The 22030-nt window shown below is 38.5% G+C and overlaps 2 protein-coding genes across 3 annotated transcripts in view; one reads left to right on the top strand and one right to left on the bottom strand.

Annotated features, from left to right (window-relative positions):
• Positions 1-22030, top strand: part of NT5DC1 (5'-nucleotidase domain containing 1) — a 154709-nt gene that overhangs the window by 3631 nt on the left and 129048 nt on the right. For both annotated transcript variants that reach the window (XR_011048488.1, XM_068404259.1), the window contains exons 3-6: positions 344-415; positions 1942-2048; positions 3358-3437; positions 7096-7177. Coding sequence is in view for 1 of the 2 variants with exons in the window: in XM_068404259.1 (XP_068260360.1) it covers positions 344-415; positions 1942-2048; positions 3358-3437; positions 7096-7177 (341 nt within the window). In the remaining variant the exon portion in view is untranslated. The remainder of the gene's footprint in view (positions 1-343; positions 416-1941; positions 2049-3357; positions 3438-7095; positions 7178-22030) is intronic.
• On the bottom strand, positions 13805-21306 carry COL10A1 (collagen type X alpha 1 chain). The gene is made up of 2 exons (XM_068416192.1): positions 21168-21306; positions 13805-15699 (listed from the first exon to the last, which is right to left on the bottom strand). The coding sequence occupies exons 1-2, from the start codon at positions 21304-21306 to the stop codon at positions 13805-13807; spliced, it is 2034 nt and encodes a 677-aa protein (XP_068272293.1).

Raw genomic sequence — 22030 nt, 5'->3', positions numbered from 1 at the left:
GGAGTGGCTTAAATATCACATTTCTTAGTTGTATATGTTTGGACCTTAATCCTCCAACCTTATCTATATGAACAGTCACTGAACTCACTGAACAATGGAACTGGATTTATTTAGTAGGAATTTGCTATGTAAGTGAAATCCAGTCCTCATTGTAGTAATATGTATTTGTATACATAGAGCATTGTTCAAACATAGAAGTAATTGAAGGGTTGTGATTTTGCTGCTTTTGTGTAGCATCATTGTATAGCTTCTGTAACTGCATTTCACTGTTCTCATATATAACAAGGCATTCCTCTGAAAGCATTAATTGTTTGTTTCTTCCTTAAAATAAAATTATTCTTAGTTGTAAAGGCTTGGTGTTGGACATTGAAGAAGGAAACTTTGTGAAACTTGCAGAAGATGGAACAGTTTTAAGGTAATATTGACAATAAGTTTATATTGTTAAACAAACACCAAAATGTTATCTTCTTTCTGAAAGCCATCTCTCAGTTTTATTAAATATTTAAAATAATAATTTCAGCATACATTCATTCATTAGATGTAAAAGTTTAAATACTCTTTGGTAATGTGGTGCTCAGTTTCTCTTAATGTTACATAACAGTCTTTTCATAATATTTTCATGTTAGCTGCTAGTAAATAATATATCATTGTTAATAAACATCTAAGACTCTGAGGGCGTACTGATCTTGAAAGTAAATTCACTTTTTCAGTGACTACCAAGGTATTCTTTGTCCAGTTCTGCTAAGATCCAGGGTAAGGTTTTTCTTTGAATTGTGAGTAACCTGACTCAGAGTCAGTGCTAATGACTAATGCTAATGACGGGAGCACTATTATCTTTGTGCAGGCTTACAACCTGTAATTTAAATAGCCTAGAGTAAATTAAACACAGAAACTAACACATTTGCTTTCAAAATTATGGGTTTTTTTCCTCTTAAGAGCTGTATTGTGCCTTCAGTCATCATTTCAGTACATCCTTAGCTCTTCTTTTCCCTCTTTTTTTTTTTTTAAAACATAGAAGACTGCTATTTTGAATCACAAATCTGAAAAATAAATATATCTAAAGTATGTCAATCCCAGTCCCATTTCTCCCTTATTTTTTTTCCAAAATGAAAATCTGTGTAATTTAGTACTCTACATACTCTACTTTTTTTTTTCCTGATAGCATGTGGGAGAAGGAGCTTGAAGATGCTAGGGAAAATCAGATCTCATTGAAAGAACGGAAGAAATACCTGTGAGTCTCTGCTGTGTATCCCAAAATTCATTTAGTACCAAGAATTTTGGAGCACTAAATGCAGAATTCAAGACTGGAGGATATACCACAGTAAAGGGAAAAGTGGTACAGGATTACTTCTCATAGCATTGCCTGAATTTGCTTCAAAACTGGAGTCTGTGCATTGTTTTAGGGCCCAATTTAATGATCAAGCTACTTGATTTTTAATTCCTAAAAAGGCTTGTGCGTACTTCTGTATTACACAGCTGCTTGCGTGGCTCAAGCTAGCACTTTTCCATAGTTCTGCCCTGCACTCTGTGAATTTTAACAGGCTTCAGAATGATGTATAGGCTTTCTGCACTGTGTTTTATTGTGCAGTGTATATTGATAGTTCAAGTATAGCGAGTGTCCTCACACAATTGAGAACATTTGAGCAACACAGAGTGATTGTGTTAGCAAGTGAGGCACAGTAGCCGTGCCCCCAGCCAACCAAACCTCTGTGTAGTAGGGCTTTTATCGAGGACTGTAATGTATACGTAAAAGCTTGGGTCCTGGGAAAGCTCTAAGTTATAAAGAGAGTTACTTCTGATCAACTTGCTTGCACCTTAGTGTTCAGTTGCGATGCGCTACTGTGCACTAGGAGTAGTTTGGCTGTGTTCAACGTTTTTCTTTCTCTCTCTCTCTTTTTTTTTTTTTTTTTTTTTTAATATAAATAACAATGCATCAAATAGGGCAAGCCATGGTACAAAGAGCATGACATCTGAAGAGATCCTGGAGACATATGGAAGGAGGGAGTGGAAGCATTTTAATACTGTCAGTGGAATGGTTTCCCGCTCAGGTAGCTGTACCTTAGCATATCCTCTTCTTTGAAATTGCTCTGGTCCCTTCGGTGCCTCATAGTATTAGCTTTTACCACAAAGATTTAAAAATAGTTGAGCTGAGAATTACTGGAATATATAAATGTTTTGAGGGGAAATTAGTTTTTTTGTATTTTCAGCTTCTAATACTAGAGTTCAACTTAAATTTAGGTCACTAGTGACAAGACAAATGCCCTGACATTATAGGCATGTTTTGGTTATAGAGATGGGCACATTGTTTCTTGATGAAGTAGACTGAGATTAACAGCCTATCTCATTTAGGACTTATTTGGCAAATCTTAAATTTTTCTTAATTATTGACTGATTACCATCAGTGCTGTTACTGGAGGCCTACTTGCAGGTGCAAAGAACAGGCTAGGTTTGTGTTCTTGCCTTATGCTTCCTCTCTGTTTTACTTTGATCTTGGCAATTTTGAGTAATATACATAAAGTGCTCCGTTAAGTTGCATAGTCCTGTGTAACGAAGAGATTTTTCCTTGAGATTTTGCTGGTGTAAACCTGTTTGTGATGCTTATTCTAAACTGTAGGTAATCATTTGCAACGGGTTAGAAGAGAAAGGTTTCCTTTGGTCCTGTAGCAAATGTGCCTTTCTTATTCATTGAAAAGTTCACTTGGTCTCTCTTGTGAATGCTAATCCTTGTTTTGCTGACCTCTCTCTTAGCTATGTTAAAGAACAGTACAGACAAGATAATGAATACAAAAAAACCCACTGGTTAAGTCATTTCACTCCTAGGAAAGACTTGTTGAATATGACCTCAGTCTAGGGGGACATTTGGACCCTCCTGATTTTGTTCTGTTTTGGGGGCTCACGTAATAATGTGGACATACATCCCCTTGGGCTAAGGCACTATCTGCGGCATGTGTGTGCAAAGGACAAGACTATGTGTGAGACTTGTCCAAACTTCTCAAACCTTTTCTTTTTGTTTCCACTGCTAGGGAAATAGATATTTTGGAAGAGTTGAGTGATACTGTCCTGACTCTTAAAACTCATGGTTCTCCCCCATCTCTTCCACTTTAACTTTTAGAACCTTAAAATGTATTTTTAAAATCTCACTGCCTTGACACAGGTGAACAACTTCCAGTTGTCACTTATGACAATCAGAAGTGGAAATAAAGGCTAACAAAGACTGCGAAGCAGATAATGCTTATTACCAGTAAAATCCAAATAGGAGCATGTACTATTATTTAAATGCATTTTTTAAATTTGTGATTAAACCATGCAAATAAGGATTAAAAAAAAAGTAGAAATTTTTTTATTATTTTTTTCCAGCTAAATACTATTTGTATGATAATTATTTTGACCTGCCAGGAGCTCTCTTGTGTGCAAGGGTTGTGGACAGCTTAGATCAGGTAAGAACTGGATTGTTTGAAACTACGTATTGCATTATCTTTCTCCTCCCCCACCACACTTCTTGCATGCATTACTAAATGCATATAAATAGCGTATTGAACAACATCAAGGTCTTTAGCTTTTTTCTTGTTTGGAATTTTTCATGTTTGACTTAGTGTATTAGAATTGTCCCTGAAGCTAATTGTGAGCGACATGGCATGTTCAAAATAAATGTACTTCCACAAGAGGGCACAAATAACTAGGGTACGAATAGAAATGCACTGTTTTCTCAAGTTTACTCTGTGATATGCAAAATATAGTTCTTAAAATCTCCCTTAATTATACTTGATGATACTTGAATTAAATCTAATGTAAGTCTTCTGAATAACATGGTTTGCTAATTTGCAAGGTGTTAATGAGTTGAAAGCTTAATTCCATCCTTTTTAAAACTTGTTTTTGTCTTAAATATATTGATCTGTGTACACAGATGTAAATACACCTCTAGAATAGTATCTAATTTTTTTTCTCTGCTAAACAATAAGTTAAATTCTCAAGGCGGAAAATGCAACTGCTTGAACCTTTTTCAGTGCTTTTTAGATAGATAGAATGTCCTAAATCCGGCCTTGAAGTGTGATGCTAATTGATTTGGTTGTGTTAAAGAAGGCTTGAATCTTTAACTTGTGTGCATCTGGGGGTAGGAGAGGGTTCTTCTCTTACAGTAAGTGTATTGGTGTCAAAACAGTACTGATGTGATCTTCTGTCAGTGCTGCAGCACTGAAAATTGCAAATACTAAACTGTGTCTGCAGGGTGAAACTCAGAGCTATGAGATGGATGTCTGGGATCCTCTTGGGTATCAGCTGACTTGATGCTTTAGGCTCCACTCCAAAATAGCATGCTGAGTAGATTGCTGCCTAAGTCTAAGAGCTACATGAAGAGTTAACTAAAGCTAGCTTATGAGGAAGCACTGAGGAGAGGTGCACCATAAGACTCTTAATTTTGTGCCTGATTAATGTCCTTCCTCTGCTGTTCACAGCTTAGTAACCTCTCACAGATGTGACGCCTGTATTGTATTACTTCATTTTACATTTAATTTAGACTCAGCACAAATCACCTCCTTATTGAGAGAGAAAGCGTGTTATAGCATATGTGTAATAAGCTTGCACATTCAGTAATTAGTTTGCAAGCTGGAACACTGACCCTGGATCAGTGCTGTCTTCAGCCAGGGAGAATTAAACCTGTGCTGTTTCTCCAGAGAGCTACCAGAAGTGGGTCATGCGTCCTCTTTATCAGCGAGCAGCTCTTGAATATTTTACTGGATGTTGGCCCAGTTTCAGCAGGAGGGCTACAGTAATTCCCTGGGATGTTACCATCAACCAGATGAGAAGGGTGCAAAGCAGGAGGTGGTAGGCCTCTCCAGCACTCATGCCTGCAACGTGCTGCGTCCTAAGGGTTAGAAACCATCACGTTTTCTTCCTCCACGTTTCTGAAAGGAAGTAGAGACTTCTGTTTCCTTTTCTGGGAGCCTGTTTAGTAAGGGCTATTTTCTTACCATTTTCAGAAAACATTCTAGGATCAGGAACACTTCCTACTGGAAACAGATGGGAGAACTGCTACGTTTGGATTCAGAATGGGATTAGACATGAGTTGGGTGCTGGGCTGCTCTACATTGTTAAGAATGAATCTGATTTTGCTGTGTCCAGAGCCAGAACTCTTACGTATTTTCAGACAAAGCAGAGGAACTTCTTAGTGTTTTGGATCTTTGTATTGAAGCTCTACACAAAATACTTCTGTCTGATACTTCAGCTAATGAAATCACATTTGGTAATCACTACTAAAATATTAGTGGACTGCATGGGCATGCATGCGGTTTTCTCTCTGCTTTTTTGGGAATTGGTCTGTTTTCTTACACATCTCATACGGAAGGGCTGCAGATTTGCAAGGAATTAGTTTGACAGTTATTTTAGTCTTTATTTGAGGTCAAATGTTTTGAAGGAGGTGTACCTACTTTTAAACTAGTATCCATCTGTCCTCAATACAGCACTCTGAGGAACTGTTAGCTCATCGCACTGATTTTAAAGAAACAAACAAAAAAGCCTAAACTCCAAACTAAGGAACAAGTCAGCCATGTGGAGTATGAGGGGAGAGGACAGTTGAATCCATCTGTCCCAAGGTTATGCTAGCATAGGCTGGTGCCATTGCTGCTAGACAGACAGGTGCTCCCCAGCATTTCCTGAACACAGCTTTGAATAACGACCTTCCTTAGCAGCTAACTGGTTTGATGTATATGAAAGCTTTTCTCTCTGTTAGTCCTTTTATGTATTTCTGAGACAGTTTGCTATAGGAATGGATTAAAAAAAGTTAAAAGCCACAGCATTATATCTTTCCTTCTCTAAATCTGTAGAGTCGGTGGATGATAAGCAGACTGCCATAGTGCTTGTCAGTTGTACACAAAAGGCCTTGTTTGTGTGACTTGCTGGTTGTGAAATTAAGGGCAGACCATTCTTCTGGAAGCCTCCGTGGCAGATTAGGCCTGAAATAGCAGTTCACTTCAGTACATGTAAACTACATGTTTTTGGTTGGTGATGTGAAGGGTGGTTTTTTTTTTAGTTTCTGAATGTGTCCCTTTCTAGAAAACGCTTTATGCTTACAAAATCGGTCATTATTCGGGTGTCAGTGCGGTGGTCAGGACACAAAGGACAATACTATGAAATCTGTTAATAGTTGCATTGAAATTTATCCTAGTGTAGGTGTGGAAAGCCTGTGAAAAAACTACGTGATACTTTCCATGGCGTACAAATTCAAAGAGACTATACCACCTGCTTTGCTGCTGCCCAGTACCTTGTAACTCTGGGCACTTCCTATAGGCTCTGTAGCTAATCCTCTGCTCTGCAATGTTGGCTGGCTGTGTAATTGCGTCTGTGTTTTATTCAGTGCTTCTAAAACTTGTGGAGTTGGAGAGTGGTGTGGGGCTCAGCTGCTTGAGAAGCTGTTCCTCTCCTTTGGTGAGATGCTGAAAGGGCGGTTGAGGTCAGCTGGAGCTCTTCTGTGACTGGGTGACTTTCTAGGAACTGTTCTCAAGTGCAGATCACCTTCCCCTGTCCTTCTGCCAGAGCTGGGGTTTGGCAGTCTTCAGAGTAAATGTCACACAGTGCTGCTCAGCCTGGCTTCTGGATGAGTATTTCATACGATGTTTGGGGTGGAGTTGTTGGCAGAAGGGCATTACCTCTAAATTACAGCAAAGGGTTTTGCCAGTTCTGAGCGTGGAAGGTGATAAGAGTACCAGGCTGTAGATATTGTCAACCTGCTAATTAAGTATAGTATTTGCAGTTTTAGGCACTTTTTTCCCAAATGTCAGTGGGATGGCTCATTCAGTAAGCTGCCGTTCTGTCTAATGCCCCCTTTTGCTGTAACGTTTTCAAGTTCCTCACAAATATGAATCCTTTTTCCTTTCCCCTTCTTCCCCCCACCCTACCTAACTTGTCTGCAGTTACCCAAAGTTCACAGTCAAGCTGGGTACAGTCAAGCCCTGATCTCCTGAATCCTACTGTCTAAGACTGTTTACTCCACTTTCAAAAATACTTTTTTTTATTAATGGCATTCCTGTCACTGTTTCAATATGAAAGCTCAAAATAGCTGATACTTGATGTAATGACTCAGTTCCTTTTGACACTTTACAGCATGATGGTCCGAAAAAATATGACTTCTGGAAGGATGTGGTGGCTGCTATCCAGCACAATTATAAAATATCAGCTTTTAAAGGTAAGCGGGTTCACTGAAAACTTACTGTACTAGCTGAAAATATTACATGTGCTTGTCAGAACAAATACATTTGCAAGTACACCATAGGTTAAACACTGGCTTTACTTTTCAAGCTTACAAATAGTTGTATAGTAGACACATGTTTATCCTGAAATAGAACATCTTTATCATTACTACTTCTATTTATTTTAGCTGGAACTGTTTTGCTATTATTAACAACACTTGTGATGTGCTACTTCACTGAATTTAGAGGAAAAATGGTTTCTTCCCATGATTGGTATGGTAATGTGGACATCCTTGAACTGGGTTTTGATTCTGTTCCTTCTGGTGCTGTACTGCTAAATAAAATCAGAAATGCATTGGAAAAAAAAATTAAAGTAGTAGCTAATATTTGATAATTGACACAATGGTGAGGAGATTGTTGTCCTTTTTTTTTAAAAAACTTTTTTAAATTCTATTTTTTTTTTAATAAATTTACTAGAAACTGCAGTGGTGTTTTTTTTTAATAACAGCCTTCCTCTACCCAAAGCCAACCTTATAATAGTGTAATATAAATTAGAGTTGGAAAACATCTTGGATAGCCTTCTGTTAAAAATGCTTTTCCTCCTTCACAGAATTAACTTCAGATTTTCTATTAGGCATATAAAATGATAAGTTGAGAATAAAGGTTAATCATCTTGTGTGTGCACACAATTAATTTGAATTATTTTTAACCGTGGGGTTTTTTTTTGTAAAAAGATTATATGTATCAGTTCAGAATTCTCTGTAATTTTGCTGATAGTATCTTCTGATAGAATTACCTCTGTTAATGCAAGGTTCATTAGGCACAAGTGTAGTTTGGACCGTCTTAAAACTTACCTTTTATTCACCAGAGCTATACTGCTTTCTGTATTCCTTTCAAACAAAACTGTCTCTGAGAGGTTCCAAACAAAAACAGAAGTTGGTATCGGGATGCATATTGTAAAAGAGATATTCCTGAAATGTTTTTGTTTGTTGTTGCTACTGTGTTTCCATTGGAGCTTAGAGTGTGATTGATAGTTAAGAATTCCTCTAGGAACTCGTTCTTACATGAAATGAACGTATCCTTTCTTTTCTGCTGATATTAAACCAATCCTAATCAACTGTAACTATTTTTTTAGCATTTTTGTTAATTCTTTTTTCAAATCATGCAAGCTTTTTGTTTTAAAAGGTATGGATCATGCAGTGTTTGGCAAAAAGAATAGCTTTAAAAACTGTTCTTTGGAAATTAATTAGATCAAACAGAAGTTAAAGTCTGATCTTTGAAATCAGAAATAGTAGCTTTGTTTTATTTCTATGAGTGTTTGCTTGTGTGTATATGCGTATGTTTATGCATATACATACCTATCCAGTACCTACTTGTGTATGTAAGCATGGAGTCTGCATACAAACAGATGTGTGATATGACTTAATCCTTTCTAACTGCTGTCAGAATTGGTACTTAGTTTAGTACACCTGAATGTCTGCTGTAAAAGTCATGAGGCACACGCACAACAGTCTTAAAAATATAAGAAAACATCATAACTGATAGGCATGGGTTATTTTGGATAAAGCTGTGTAACATCAGAAGTAAAACAATGCAGATTGTATACACTACTTCAGTATTTTAATATGTGAAAGTACTGTGCTCTGTCATGCATGACTTTGAAAGGCTTCATAGTGGTCTTATTTTCCTTTTGATAATGTGGTCTAGTGGACAAAGCATTGAACAGGGGAGTCAGAAGAACCAGAGAATTTTTTCCTATATCACTTGCCTCTGATATTCCTATGGAGTATCTCTTTTTGCTTCAGGTCCCTCTGTGAAATGGGAATAACGATACTAATTTTCTGTCACAAGTTTGTGCCAAAGAGATTTTTTTTTTCTCAGCTGCAAGCTTAGCATAACTTCCTGAGGAAACTCCTAAACCTGGCTCTAGCCCAACATCTGCATATCAGGAAGCCCCACCACCTTTCTTAGCTGAGAGCCTGGCCTGAAAACCACAGCCTCTTGACTTAACTCTATGCCCTCGATGCCTTGTAGAGGGTTTAACCCTTCAGAGAAAAGCACCGCTCATTAACAGTTAGTCAAGGTAAAATTTCTAAAGCAAACTTATTAAGTGGTCGGTTGAGGAGACGCAAAGTTCCCAAGGCGAAATGCTGTCTTAGCAGTGCCATTGTCAGTGATGGAGCAGAACGACTGACCATTTTATTTTTTGAAATCTGTAAGTGTTTGCAAGTCACTTTGGTTTGTTGTCAGTATGCCCTTGTTTCTCTATGTCCCTTCTCTTTTTCACATGATTTCTTTGATCATAATCAGGTGTCTGGTGGATTTTGCTTTTCATTGTCTTAGCTACGGTAATTGCCTTAGATAATTGCCCTATGATATTTTTTTTGGATGGCTTTTTCAGATAGCCGTGATTGTCCTGACTCAGCTTAATGAAGAGTATTAACGTACTCTTCTACTTGTGAAGAAGTGAAAAACTGAGGCTTGCAGAGGGAGAGCAAGAGGGTTTCCAAAATAGTCTTGTGTTGCTCAGATCTTCCTTTCTGAAGAATAACTCAAAAAAATTTGGGGGAATCTATTAAATGATACTATCAGAAAAGCATGATGTCAGATAGCAATGAACACAGATACTTATATTTTCCAAATGGTCATTTCTTACATAATACCTGCAAGAATGCCCTTTGCAATTGATATCCAAGTTAAGCATTAAATTATTTGAGTTATCCTTTTTGTAAGTCTTTAACTTATTACTGGAATATTTTGCAGCTTTAAGATGATTAACATTTGTTTGAATGTTTTTCACTTGATTTATATTCTATATAAATTAGTAAAGAGCAATTTTAGCAGAAATGGCATGTGGCAATGTATTTTACACTGTATAAATATGTGGACAAAGGTCCACAGCACATTATGGACACAAAGTTTGATCTTTAGAGGAGGGCTTGAAGTACTGTATAATTATTTCCACATGAAAAATTTCAGATGTGATGATTTTTGGACAGAAAAATCTATAGTTTTTGTAGGAGGAAGTTGCCAGATATAACTTCTTAGAGCAGAATTTTGTAAAATGTCTTCTCTTAAAGTCTGCTTCTCTCTGTCTTCCATCATTGTCTTTCCCTGTCATTTCTCTGACACTTCTGAAAACCGTAGCATCTGTGGTTATATAGTGAAAATGATATATTTGTAATATTTTCAATCAGTTCATAAGATTATATTTCATTTTGGAAGTAAAAAGATCATGGCTAATGTGGCAGCAGAGACTTCATAAATTGCCCGTAAAAAGGCTTGACGGGATCTGCTCACAGGTTTCAAGGATGCATCTGAGAAATTTGTCACTGACTGTCTTTTACAAAGAGGAAAATTATCAGAAAAAGAAAGTGCTAGACTTAAAACCTGTTTTTTAGTAACTTACATTTTGTCTTTTATGTGATCGATCAGTATTCTGAAGTGGCATGCTGATGTATGGGAAGCGTTACTTTGGGGAGGAAAACTTTGGATCTTTCTAAACTACTCCATTCTCTCCCCAAAAACACATGCGTGCCCACACACAGATGTAGATGCACACACACAGAGGTTTTTGATTGCAAGTTTATGTTATTACCCTGTTGTCTTGGCAGAAGATAGTGGATCTAGATCTCTGTGATATGTGCAGTATATCCTTTATATGCAACTTGAAATACAACAAACAAAAAACAAAGATGCTTTTCTGGCCAAAAGGAAAGAATCCTCCAAAAATTCTGCAAAATGCTAGAAATTCCTAATGTTGATGTAGTCCAGTGATGAGAGATCATTATGTGTCTTAATTGTGAAAATGGCAACAAAGATAGAAGCAAACAAATTTGTTACACTTCTCTGCTGGGCTTTCCAGCTAAATACAGAAGAGATTATTTGGGTGCTTGATGCACTTAAGAACTACTGAAATTTGTCTCAGAACAGTCTTTCAAAAAGACTTCTCTTTTTGAAGCCTTTGGAATTGAGTTTTGTACTATTACAGGTTCTTATGTTTTCATTTTAATCTCATGTTGGATTTTCTTTCCTCTAATGCCTCTGATCCAGAAAAGACGTGGTTTCTGCAAGAGCTTTATCTTTATGTAGATTGCTGATCTTCATGTGGAGGAAATATTAAAAAACAAATTTAAAAATCTTGTAGATCCTCTCCAGGTTCCCTCTAAATAGAGAATCCAAAGCTAAAATCAAGGTAGAAGTGGTGCTAGTGCCACAACTTAGTGTGTAATCTCTAGCTTTTCAGTGTTAAGAGATACTTTCTTAGTGGCTTAATGTCTGAACAGTTATGAAAAGCCTTCAAAAAGACAGGCCTGAGGTATGAAGCTGTAGACTTATTTGAAGTCCTATATGTTCGTTCGAGGAACAAAGACGTTAAAGGACAAAACCTGATTTAAAGTGGATGGATGATAAGAATGGTGAACCGTTCTTTTAAGAATACAGTCTAGGCCCAGTTTCTTGTGCAGAGACTAGTTAATTGGAATCACAGCACAGTAATGTACTGCTGAGCACGAAGCATCTCCAACAATTTTAAACATGTACTTTGGCATACATTTAAAATGTAAAGCAAATAACCAGAAACTTTACAACTACTGAGCAGTATTTTCCAGCTCCAGTACCCAGTCCCTCTATTTGTTTCTGAAACAAAAGGGCCAGATTGGTTGAATGTATTGGCAGCAGCACGTGCTATGTTTAAATACTGGAAAGTGCCGTTGCACGAATGCGAGTGACTGCATAGAAAAACATTTTTAGTGCAAAAAAAAGAGATAATTCTTAGGAGATCTGTAATTAATATTTGGCCTAAAACAGCAAGGTAGAAAAGTGGGGATAGACAATTCAGACTCAAGTATCTTGGGTTTTATTTTGGCTTGAAAGAAAAGTATCACAGGATTGTTACTTATTAATTGTGTTACTGTTCACTGTATTATTTCCATATAAACATTTGTGTGCAATGTTTATAATAGTAGTACCAATTTTCTTGCCTAGGTCTGCTTGGCTGCTAAAATAAGCAGATCTCAGGTTACACTCCCTACTTAAGCACTTACTATTTTACCAAAGTGTAGCCTGAGCCACAGGCTTCCTTATCCAGCAGCATTTAATAAGATGAGAAAAAACAATTCTTGTTATTTCTTTACAGTTTCCAAAACTTTATATAGTTTTCTAACAATGGAGCAACCTAAAGGTGTCCTCAAATTTTTTATTACTCCCAATGGATTATCAAGTACTCGGGAAATTGCTGATTTCAAATGTACACAATATAACAAGCCTCAAGTTCTGCTTTCATGAAGAAATGGTGATATGACAAAACTTTTAAACAGAAGCCTACATACCTTTAATTCAAGTGATTAAGAACTTCTGTTTAAAAAATTAAGCTAAAAATAATAGCTTGTGTTGATAAGGTTTTGATGTATATGATACTTTTAAAGCATGTGAATGATAACTGTCATTGGAAGAAATGTGTGATCAAACTATTACAGTTTGATATTTATAAGCACTAATTTTACTAAGCTAGCTTGCTTTATACTATTAAGTTTTCGTAGTGCTGTAACAGATTTATGTAATGTCTAATATTTGTGAGACATGAGTATATGTAGCTAAGGTAAATATTATTATGTCTACTGACTGATTACTGTTATCATCTGATACATTTACTATTTAAGTAAAATATAATCCCAAGAGTATTGTGTTTTAAAGGCATTAACTGTTTAAGGAAAAAAAATGCAGAGATTGTCTCCAATATTTGGGGTGGTAAAGCTGTTGTGATTCTGTGAGTGTCTGCATGATTGTGAAGATATACTCTTCTGCATTTGGTGATAGTTGTTTTATTGTGCTCTGAACGTTGTAGTTTTACAGAATATTAGGAGCTTAAAAATATTGAACTAGTTTGTTGCTGCAGATTACAAAATGTGCATCAAAGAAAGCAGACTGGATTTCTAGGCTTCAAATCTGGTTACTTTTTCATATTGTGAGAGTTCTAGATCTTCAGTAACAGGTAATAATTTGTACATCTACCCTTCTGCAAGATAGTTATTCATTAATAAAAAAAGTGGAACTAAATTAAAACTGTGATGTGGTATGCACTATATTATTAAAGTTGTGTTTTCCTGACTCTTGTTTAATAGCTTAAAGATGAAGCTGACAGATAGCAGACTAACGTTACTGAAGTACATTATCTGTCTGTTGTGATGACCATACTGTATCTGAGATTGTTTACTTTGAATAACACTGTCAGTTAATTCAAGTATAGTGAAGTATAATCAAGAGTCCTGAAATGGCTACTTTATGCGTTATGAGAAGTGATAGTTAGAAATTCTGATTTTCCTTTGGTTTTTTTTTTTTTAAAAAAAAGAGAGAGACTGGTGCATGATATTAGTTCATAAAATTTTAATGTTGCATTCAGTTGGACAATTGATCATCATTTGAAACAAAATTCTTATGACAATTCTCTAAAAACGTACAATATTATTCTGCTTGGTTCAAACCTATCTCTTCCACCTCCTCACTCACTCCTCCGCTTCTGGAGCAAAATTGAAGTTGTGTGACCTGCTAGTGTTGAATCAGATCAGTGCCCTGTTAAAATGGTCTGAAGGAGAGAGTGTCAGAACAGTGTAAGTGAGATGTTGTTAGTTATGAGCAAATAGGAAACCTGAGAAAGAAGAGTGAACGTACTCAGAGGAATAGAGACCATTAGATTCTGAATTGGGCAGTTGGAGCCATACTTGATCATTCTCCATGAGATCAATGACAGCACTACCAGAAGCCTGGTCAAGGTATCCTTTCTTGTACTCATCATAGGTGTACATGAGTGGGGAACCATTTTTGTAGAGCGCAACCCAAACATTTGTTCCTTTTGCATGTACATGGTAGGAGAAATAGTACAGTCCAGGGATCCTGCAAGTGAAGATTCCTGTTCTGGGGTCATAGTGTTGCTGCCTATTGTACAAGATTTTATCAAATTTGATAGGGACTGTTGCCCCAGGGTAGGCTTTAGAGAGGATGACACTGAAAGCGGACACTGGCATCCCTGTAAGAGCTTGGTTTACTCCTGCTTTCATGAAAGACATTCCTGATAGCTCCCGAGACTCTCCTGCTTTAACGTAGCTTTCGTGCATCTGTGGGATTACGGCTTGGCCGGGGGGACCAGGAGGACCTGGGGGGCCTGGCAAGCCAGGCTCTCCATTGTTGCCTTTAGGCCCAGGAGGTCCGGGTGGTCCCATGGGTCCGCTTAAGCCTTTTGTAGAAATACCTGCTGGGCCTGGCAGTCCTGGTGCTCCTGGCTCACCTTTCGCACCAGGGGCTCCTGGCAGGCCAGGGGGGCCGATGGGGCCTCTGGTCCCAGGTATCCCTGAAGGTCCTCGGGGGCCCGGCTCGCCATTGATCCCTGGCACTCCCTTAATTCCTTGTGGACCCATTGGACCAGGCAAGCCAGGTAGCCCAGCATGGCCAGTGTCACCTTTTGGACCTGGGAAACCTGTGTGTCCCTTAGGACCGGCAAGACCCTGCTCGCCTGGGTATCCTGGTTTTCCCTCTAATCCTGGCAGACCTTGTTCACCCTTGGCTCCTGGGAATCCCGGGGGGCCTGCAGGGCCCATGTTGCCTTTGAGCCCGGGCAGGCCGTTCTCACCAGGCAAGCCTTTGAGTCCTTGAGGGCCCATGTTCCCTGGTGGCCCGGCAGGCCCTAGTTCTCCTGGCACACCAGCTGGGCCTTGGTCTCCTTTAGGTCCTGGAAGGCCAGGAGGACCTTCAGGCCCTCTGTGTCCCTTCATCCCTGGCAATCCTGGCTTTCCAAATCCTGGAAGACCTGGGGATCCAGGCAAGCCTGCAGGTCCGGGGTGTCCCTTGGCTCCAGGGATGCCTGCTGCTCCTGGTGGTCCCATTGGCCCAGGCTTGCCGACACCAGCTTCTCCAGGTTCTCCTGGGGGACCCTGGGGACCTGGGATACCAGCCGTTCCGGGTGCGCCTGGTAAACCTCTGTCACCTTTCATACCTGGCTGACCTGGAAGGCCATTTTCGCCAGGCTTCCCTACCCCAGCAGGACCGGGGAGGCCCCGGGGCCCCTGTGGGCCTGGAAGACCCCTGTTACCAGGGCGGCCTGGAACACCGAATCCATTTTCTCCCTTTTGTCCATTTATACCAGGGATACCTGGCTCTCCCTTCTCGCCGGGGAGGCCCCTGGGCCCTTGAGCTCCTGGAGGGCCTTGTGGTCCTGGCTTGCCAGGAACAGCAAGTCCTGCGGGGCCGGGAATGCCAGGGGGTCCTTGTGGCCCTCTTGCGCCTGGGAGCCCAACAGGTCCAGCTTCTCCTTTCTCACCGTTTAGTCCTCTCTCCCCTGGCTTTCCTGGTAGACCTGGCATGCCTGGCTTTCCAACCGCAGAGAATCCAGGTGGTCCTGGGGGACCAGGGGGGCCTTGGGGACCAGGACTTCCAAACCCTGGCTTTCCTGCAGGACCTGGTTGTCCTCTTGGTCCAATAGGGCCTGGGGGACCAGGGGGTCCTTGTTCACCCCTTATCTGCACACCTGTGAGAGAGAGAGAGGAAACCACGTCAACTAGGGCAGATACAACAGATTTGCAGTCTTGTAGCATGGTGGTGAAATGTGTGAAGGGTTAACTTAATTTGAACCTCACAGAAGTCAAGTTTCTAATACTGTGTTCAGTCACGGAGAACCTGACATTCAGGGCAGAAGTGTCTCAGGGCTCTTATATGAATAATTAACAAGTACAAATGTGTTGGAGTTGTGTTGTGAGCTCCAAGGCCTCTAGAAATTTTTTTTGGCTTCAATACATGTGGGGTCATCAGAGAGCTTAAAAGATGCTGTGCAAGTAGGTGCAAACTATTAAGGAAGAAAAAAAAAACAGGTAACTGATCGAGCAAGTTATCAGACTTGCATCTTGATCATGAATGAAACCAGATAAAGCTTCCTGTGCAGGTGTAGCTGCTTTTCTGAAACTACTTGGTGCTACATTTAGATTTTTGTCCTTTTTCCTGCCTCACGCTTCCAAAAGTGGGCCATGGCTCTGGGTTTTTTTGTAAACGTATGAATGTTACATTTTCAAATACTGTTTTAAAGATTTTTGTTTGTCACAAAAATTTCACACAGTGGCAAGGTCAAAACTGATAATTCATCTTACTTCAGTCAGAATTCTGGCATTGTTTTGTTTTTTACTAACACTTCATTTTCTTAGTTATCAAAACAGCAGGTGGAGCCACTTAACCAAATGGCACAAATAGAGGAATAATCTAACAAGCTCACTGCTTAGTTTTCTGTGCACTTTGGGGGAGCTTGCAACTGCCTGTTGGAATTAGGATGCTGATTTGTAGGACATTACAGACAAGATTAACATGGATATTGTGAGACTACTTCAGTAGTTTGCAGCAATTGGCAGCATTATAGAATGAAATACCATACCTATGATGAATGTTAATTTAAGAGGTCATTCTAAAAATACAAACTGAGGGATATAGGAAAAGCCTGGATTCTGGTTTTTATAATGGCAACATATTCTGTTTGCTTATTTAGAAAAGATCTATAAGATCAACAGTTGGATCAGCTAAAGTTTGCATTTCAGTCTCTTACAGAGAGACCAGTGTGTATGTACATATATGAAAGTTTATGCAGTGACTATTCTGCTGTCTCTTAAATAATAAATTGCTTTTTCCAATCTGTGGTTAGTCTTGAACCAAAAATGAGATGGAGGAAGAAAACTATTCTTGTACATATTGTATTTTAGAAAATAGAGATGTGCATATAAAATACACTTGATTTTGATTTTATATTGGGTCTGCAAGGTTGCCTTCTTCCTATATTGCCAGGGAAATTGTTCTTATCTACCAAGTGTAGAGAGTGCATTTTCTTTTTTTGCTGGTGCATAAAATCAGCACAAATGCATATTACCTTATTTTGCACACCTTCCTATCTCATCCTCCTTAAGGCAATGAAAATGAAGATAGTTGTTAAAATCCTACACATAGGAAGAATGCAATGTCTATGACTGAAAATGCAAACACACATCCTTCTCAGCTGCAAAGGAGATTGTGGAATCTGTGAGTACCAGTGACAAGTCTGGTGCAGTCTTTGGTATCTTACTGATATTGTTGTATTTCTTACTACTGAATTTGCAGATTCAGTAGGGTGCAATTGCAAGTTGGTTTTCTTGTTATATAGGTGACATAAGATATGGCAAATTTTAAGAACTACATTGTATGGAAAAATAATTTGGAAAAGGCTTAAGCCTGTACCCTGCAGCAGAAGTGGCATGTAAATGTTCTTTACATATTACATGTTTTCTCTTCACCACAGATAAAAGAGCTGCCATCAGAGAAAACAGCTTACTCAGCTGGAGGACTCTGAATTTATTCCATAGGTTCTATCTTTGGATAGAACTCCAAAAACTATCTGTTCATATCAGAGAACACAGGCAGGTCAGATCAAAGCCTCAATACAAATACCTAAACAGGTTCCTGAGCTAACGCTCTTTCAGTTGTAAAGCATTAGGGGAAAAATACAAATAGGTTTTTACATCAACTGCATCGAATCCAAAACCAAGCATTTATGTGAGTACTTTGGCAGAAGACAACAGTGACCCCAGCCAGGTCTGCTCTTTCATAACCATAACTCAAGGAACTATGTCCAGGCCTACCATATGTATTTTATTCTTTAGCAGTCAGAGAGAGTTTAATTTCTGCAGGGGGGCAACATTCATTTTCTTCAGCTGTATTTAAGTAACATGCAGTTATTGCACTTGATCTAATTTTTTTTTTTTGGTGGCAAATTGCATCGGACTTTAGCTTCAGAGTGCTTCTCTTTCTTGCTTTCTACCGTGTTTTAGATGCACCTTCGTATCAGTCCTAGGTTCACAAAGTGGTGGGTGCTGCCTTTTTGCATAAGATGCTAAAGGCTTTGGCAGTGTTTATGTAGTTATAGAGATTTTCTGTGAGGAGCTATATTGTTTCAAAGTTGTGCTGCTTTTAGATTAAAAAGTCTGGTAATTGTGCTGTCTAGAGACAATGGTAAGTCCTCTGAGGAAAGGGACAGCTGAACACATTAATGAAGTAGAATTTTTACCAGGAAAATTGAAGCAGTGGTTGGCTACTCTTTTATATGTCTTGGCACATATCTGGATGCAAAGTTGGTTTATGTTCTTTGAGTGCAGTCAAACCCTATTTATGTATTGAATTAAGTATGAAGACGTAGCATAACCTGCAATAATGGCTTATTTAAGTATTGCTGAACAGTCAGACAATTCAATGATTATTCTCAACTAGGACTTTTCAGAGATTTCAAGCCAAAGAGCTACTGGTTTAAAAATTATGTCCTGGTATGTTTAAAAAATGGTGACACTAAATACATACAGAAAAGGAAAGTATATTCTGACTGGAGCTGTCAAGAACAAGATTTTTAAAACTGTTAAAACAATTCCACCAAATTAAATGAAGCTTTAATAGGGTTTAATTGCCAACAGAAATTGTATGATCTGTTACATGGTGTCCTGAGTCACCAGTTTGGGCCTAGACTGAAATTTTAGTTCCAGGCTGCTTTTTGACAAAGCTGTACAAAACAAAAAGAGAATTTACTGGTAACTAAATCTCTAGAAGCCAATGTTTGGTGACCAAATAGGAAAAGTAAGCTATGATGAAAAATTTGCCATATGCTACTTTATCTACTTGCATGTGAAAGAACTCACTAGAAAATTGTTAGATGAGTTTGGTTTTGTAGTCTCCTGTTTTATTCTTCCATACTCGTGTCAGACTAGAAATTATGATCTCTAGCAGTCTGTCCACTTGAAACTCTTCTAGAAACCCTCAATAGGATGCTTTGTTTTCCAGACTGAAGAATAGCACTGGTTTTCCAGTCCTCCGTTTTAATGCTTGTTCCCCAAGTGAAGATTTGTCAAGTAATTTTGAATGACTGGACTCCCATGTCTGTAAAACTCTAGGCTGTTCCTGCTTTTGAGGTCTAGTATATAATCTTTGTTACCTTTCCTAAATAGACAGCATTTTACACTTCTCAGGTGTTGATATAATCATTCTCATTCTAAATATGAAGTTTCATGCACATTAGATTCTGCATTTGTATATGAAGTGGAAACTTAGTTCAGGACAATCCATTTCCCCCTTTCACCCCATTTCCTGTCTACCCTGCCTCTTCCTTTTTTTTAATTTGCTGCTGGTTTCCCCCTTTCCAAATGTGTTCTATAGAGGGGGGGAAAAAACACCCCAGTACGAGGAAAAGCGAAGTAAGTGAAGTATGGTAGAGGATAACCAAGTAAATATTGTACTTCACTTAAAAAAAGTATAAATATGTAAATGATTCTGAATAAAGCAATGGAAAAACACTATGAAAAGTTAACGCGGGGAGAGGAAGAAAATGCAACTCTAACCCAGTGGAAATTCCAGTTAGTAAGTCCTCAGAGCAGATGTTTATGTACATGTATCTAAATTAAATCTGAGTGTGCTGGTAGGGTTCCAGAAAGTCCTTGTGCTGAAGTCAAGGGATGAAACTGTGACAGTATTTTAGTACAACCCAGAAGAACGTTTTGGGGGTACGCTTCCCAGCCATGCTGCTCTCACTTGTTTCTTACTGCAGAGCGTTCTTGGAGCATGTGGGCTGGAGCTGGTTGGGGTGAGACCAGGGCTGCATCTTTGGACTCTGTGTGCTGCTCATGAGCATCCAGTCCATAGGATCAGACTAGAGCTATTCTCAAAAAAAACCTCCTAAATGAAGGTTGTGTGGGTGCTATGTCCTGAGCAGCAACTATTCTGCTCTCCAGATCTGCTTCTGTTTTGCTACCCTATTTTCTAATGCAGCTACAGCTCAAATGTCCTTTTTCTGGTGGAGAGAAGCTTATTTGCAAACCCTGTTTTCTGAGTCCCTCATTCAGCTTCCTCATTTCTACCCAATTATGATTGTTACAACTAAAAGTAGATGGGATACAGCAAAAGTAAAAGCTGTTCTGAAAAGCCTGTTGATGTCTGAAAGAAAATAATGTCTTGGGGGGAAATGTTTCCAAGGAAGATTCAGTTCTCTTAATTTTAGTGATGATAATTTTGAATAGATACTACTGATCATCCTTTGGGGGACAGTTCATCAAATAAAACCAGCACCTAGGAAGTCAGAAGTCTTGATTTCAAGTTTTTTAAAAAGCTTTGGCCTAAGCATGGAAAAATAGAACAGAACTTATAGTTTCAAACTCTAAGTATAGCCATGCATTTGACTTACAAGGACAGAGAGGGTACCCAGAAATAAGATGTCACAATGTGTAGCATTGCAATTATATATTGCCTATACAATCTGCCTATACAATCACACTGATTTATGAAATGAAGAGAACTTTTTATAATAAAGCTAGAATTGTTATATTACGATGAGATTAGTCTGATAATTAAAGTATAAGCTTAAATCACTCATGAAAAAGCCATGTAGAGGTTTATGTCATATTTTTATGACTACATAGCAATTTATTTTGCCTTTCTAGACTTTAAACAGGTCTTCATTTTGCCATATGTATCAGATATCTATTTAAATTCACACCTAAAGGTCTGTTTTGCGTAGAGATAACATGACAGAATATGTAAAAGTTCTTTCTGAATATTGTAGATGATGGGTCTATTGTTAGAAACCCCAGTGCTGAATCAAGAAATTTGAGGATAATTGCTATGTTGTACATAGTTATGCACACACTCATGTTGTATTATTCCTGCTACTGAAGATCAGATCTGTTGCTGTGATTTTGTTTCTGCTCTATATGCCTTTAGTGATTATTGTGTAAAAAAAAAAAAAAAATCTATAACAAGTGTACATCTTTGTCAAGAGGAGGCAACTGCCAGAGCCACTGCCAGTTGTTTCTGCAGTGATGACATTATTTTAATAAACCTAAACTGTTAGTGAAAATTGAATACTAGTAGTATAAACAAAGAGCTTTTGTTCATGTATTGACCCACTAGGAATAATTGTGTTAGTTTATTATTAAAAAATAGTAAACTTACCTTGACTCTTTACATTGAATGGTAGAAAATGTGGCCCCTTGACGCTGGATTGTTTCTGGTATCGCTCAGAAAAATATCCATCGCTACCATGGACAATGTTCAGACAAAACAGCAGCAGTAAGGGTATTTGTAAATGCATGTTTCCAAATTTGTTCTGTGTTAGGAAGGGGAGAAAAGGTTTGTTATAAAGAAAAGCTGTTCAGTTCTGTTTCTCATGCATGAATAAATGAGTTTTCTTAAAGTATTGGTTTTAAAAGTAATATTATTTTGTGCTTACTTCCTCCTGTTTTCACCAGTTGTGAAAAATCCTCGAAGAAAAAGTTATCATTATTGCTATCACTTTGAATGATAGAGCTCTTGTATAGATAGCTTAGAGGCAATAGTCTCACTCTTAGGAAAAGAATAATTTTAAATATATGCCAGCCTATTTAAAACCACTGTCTTCAGAAACAGTGGTTATTTTCCTAGTTACACTAGGGTTCCAAAAGTAAGTTCAGGCATTGCATGTATCAAAACTCCTGAAATGAAGTTTTCAGTGGAAATACATAGAGACTCTACCATGACCTTATTGCCTCTGTCTATTGCTATACCAAATGAAACATGAAGTCCTGGCTCCTTCAGCATCAGTGGCAAAAATCTCGCATTGCCTTGCTTGAAACCAGGCTTTTATCTTTGAAATAGCCCCAGTGGCAGCACGCATGCTGTCACTGGCCCTTAAATATCAACTCCTCCTCCTCCTCCCTTCCCTCCACAACCAGAAAACATGTATCCTGTGCAAGTTACCTTCAAAACCAGACAGAATTAAATGAAATCACAACATACCAGAGTGTTGTGGAGCTCCAATGCAGAGTAGTAGAGCAGTG

This window comes from Nyctibius grandis, chromosome 1, assembly GCF_013368605.1.
Source record: "Nyctibius grandis isolate bNycGra1 chromosome 1, bNycGra1.pri, whole genome shotgun sequence".
Taxonomy (NCBI): Eukaryota; Metazoa; Chordata; class Aves; order Nyctibiiformes; family Nyctibiidae; genus Nyctibius; species Nyctibius grandis.
The sequence above is the reverse complement of the archived record's forward strand: the minus strand, read 5'-3'. Positions and strand labels throughout refer to the sequence as shown.

Excerpts from the sequence above, each read along its gene's own strand:
- COL10A1 (XM_068416192.1), bottom strand. The coding sequence starts at position 21,306 with ATGCATTTACAAATACCCTTACTGCTGCTGTTTTGTCTGAACATTGTC. Across the intron at positions 15,700-21,167 it reads ATTCAATGTAAAGAGTCAAG|GTGTGCAGATAAGGGGTGAA; the intron begins GTAAGTTTACTA and ends TCTCTCTCACAG.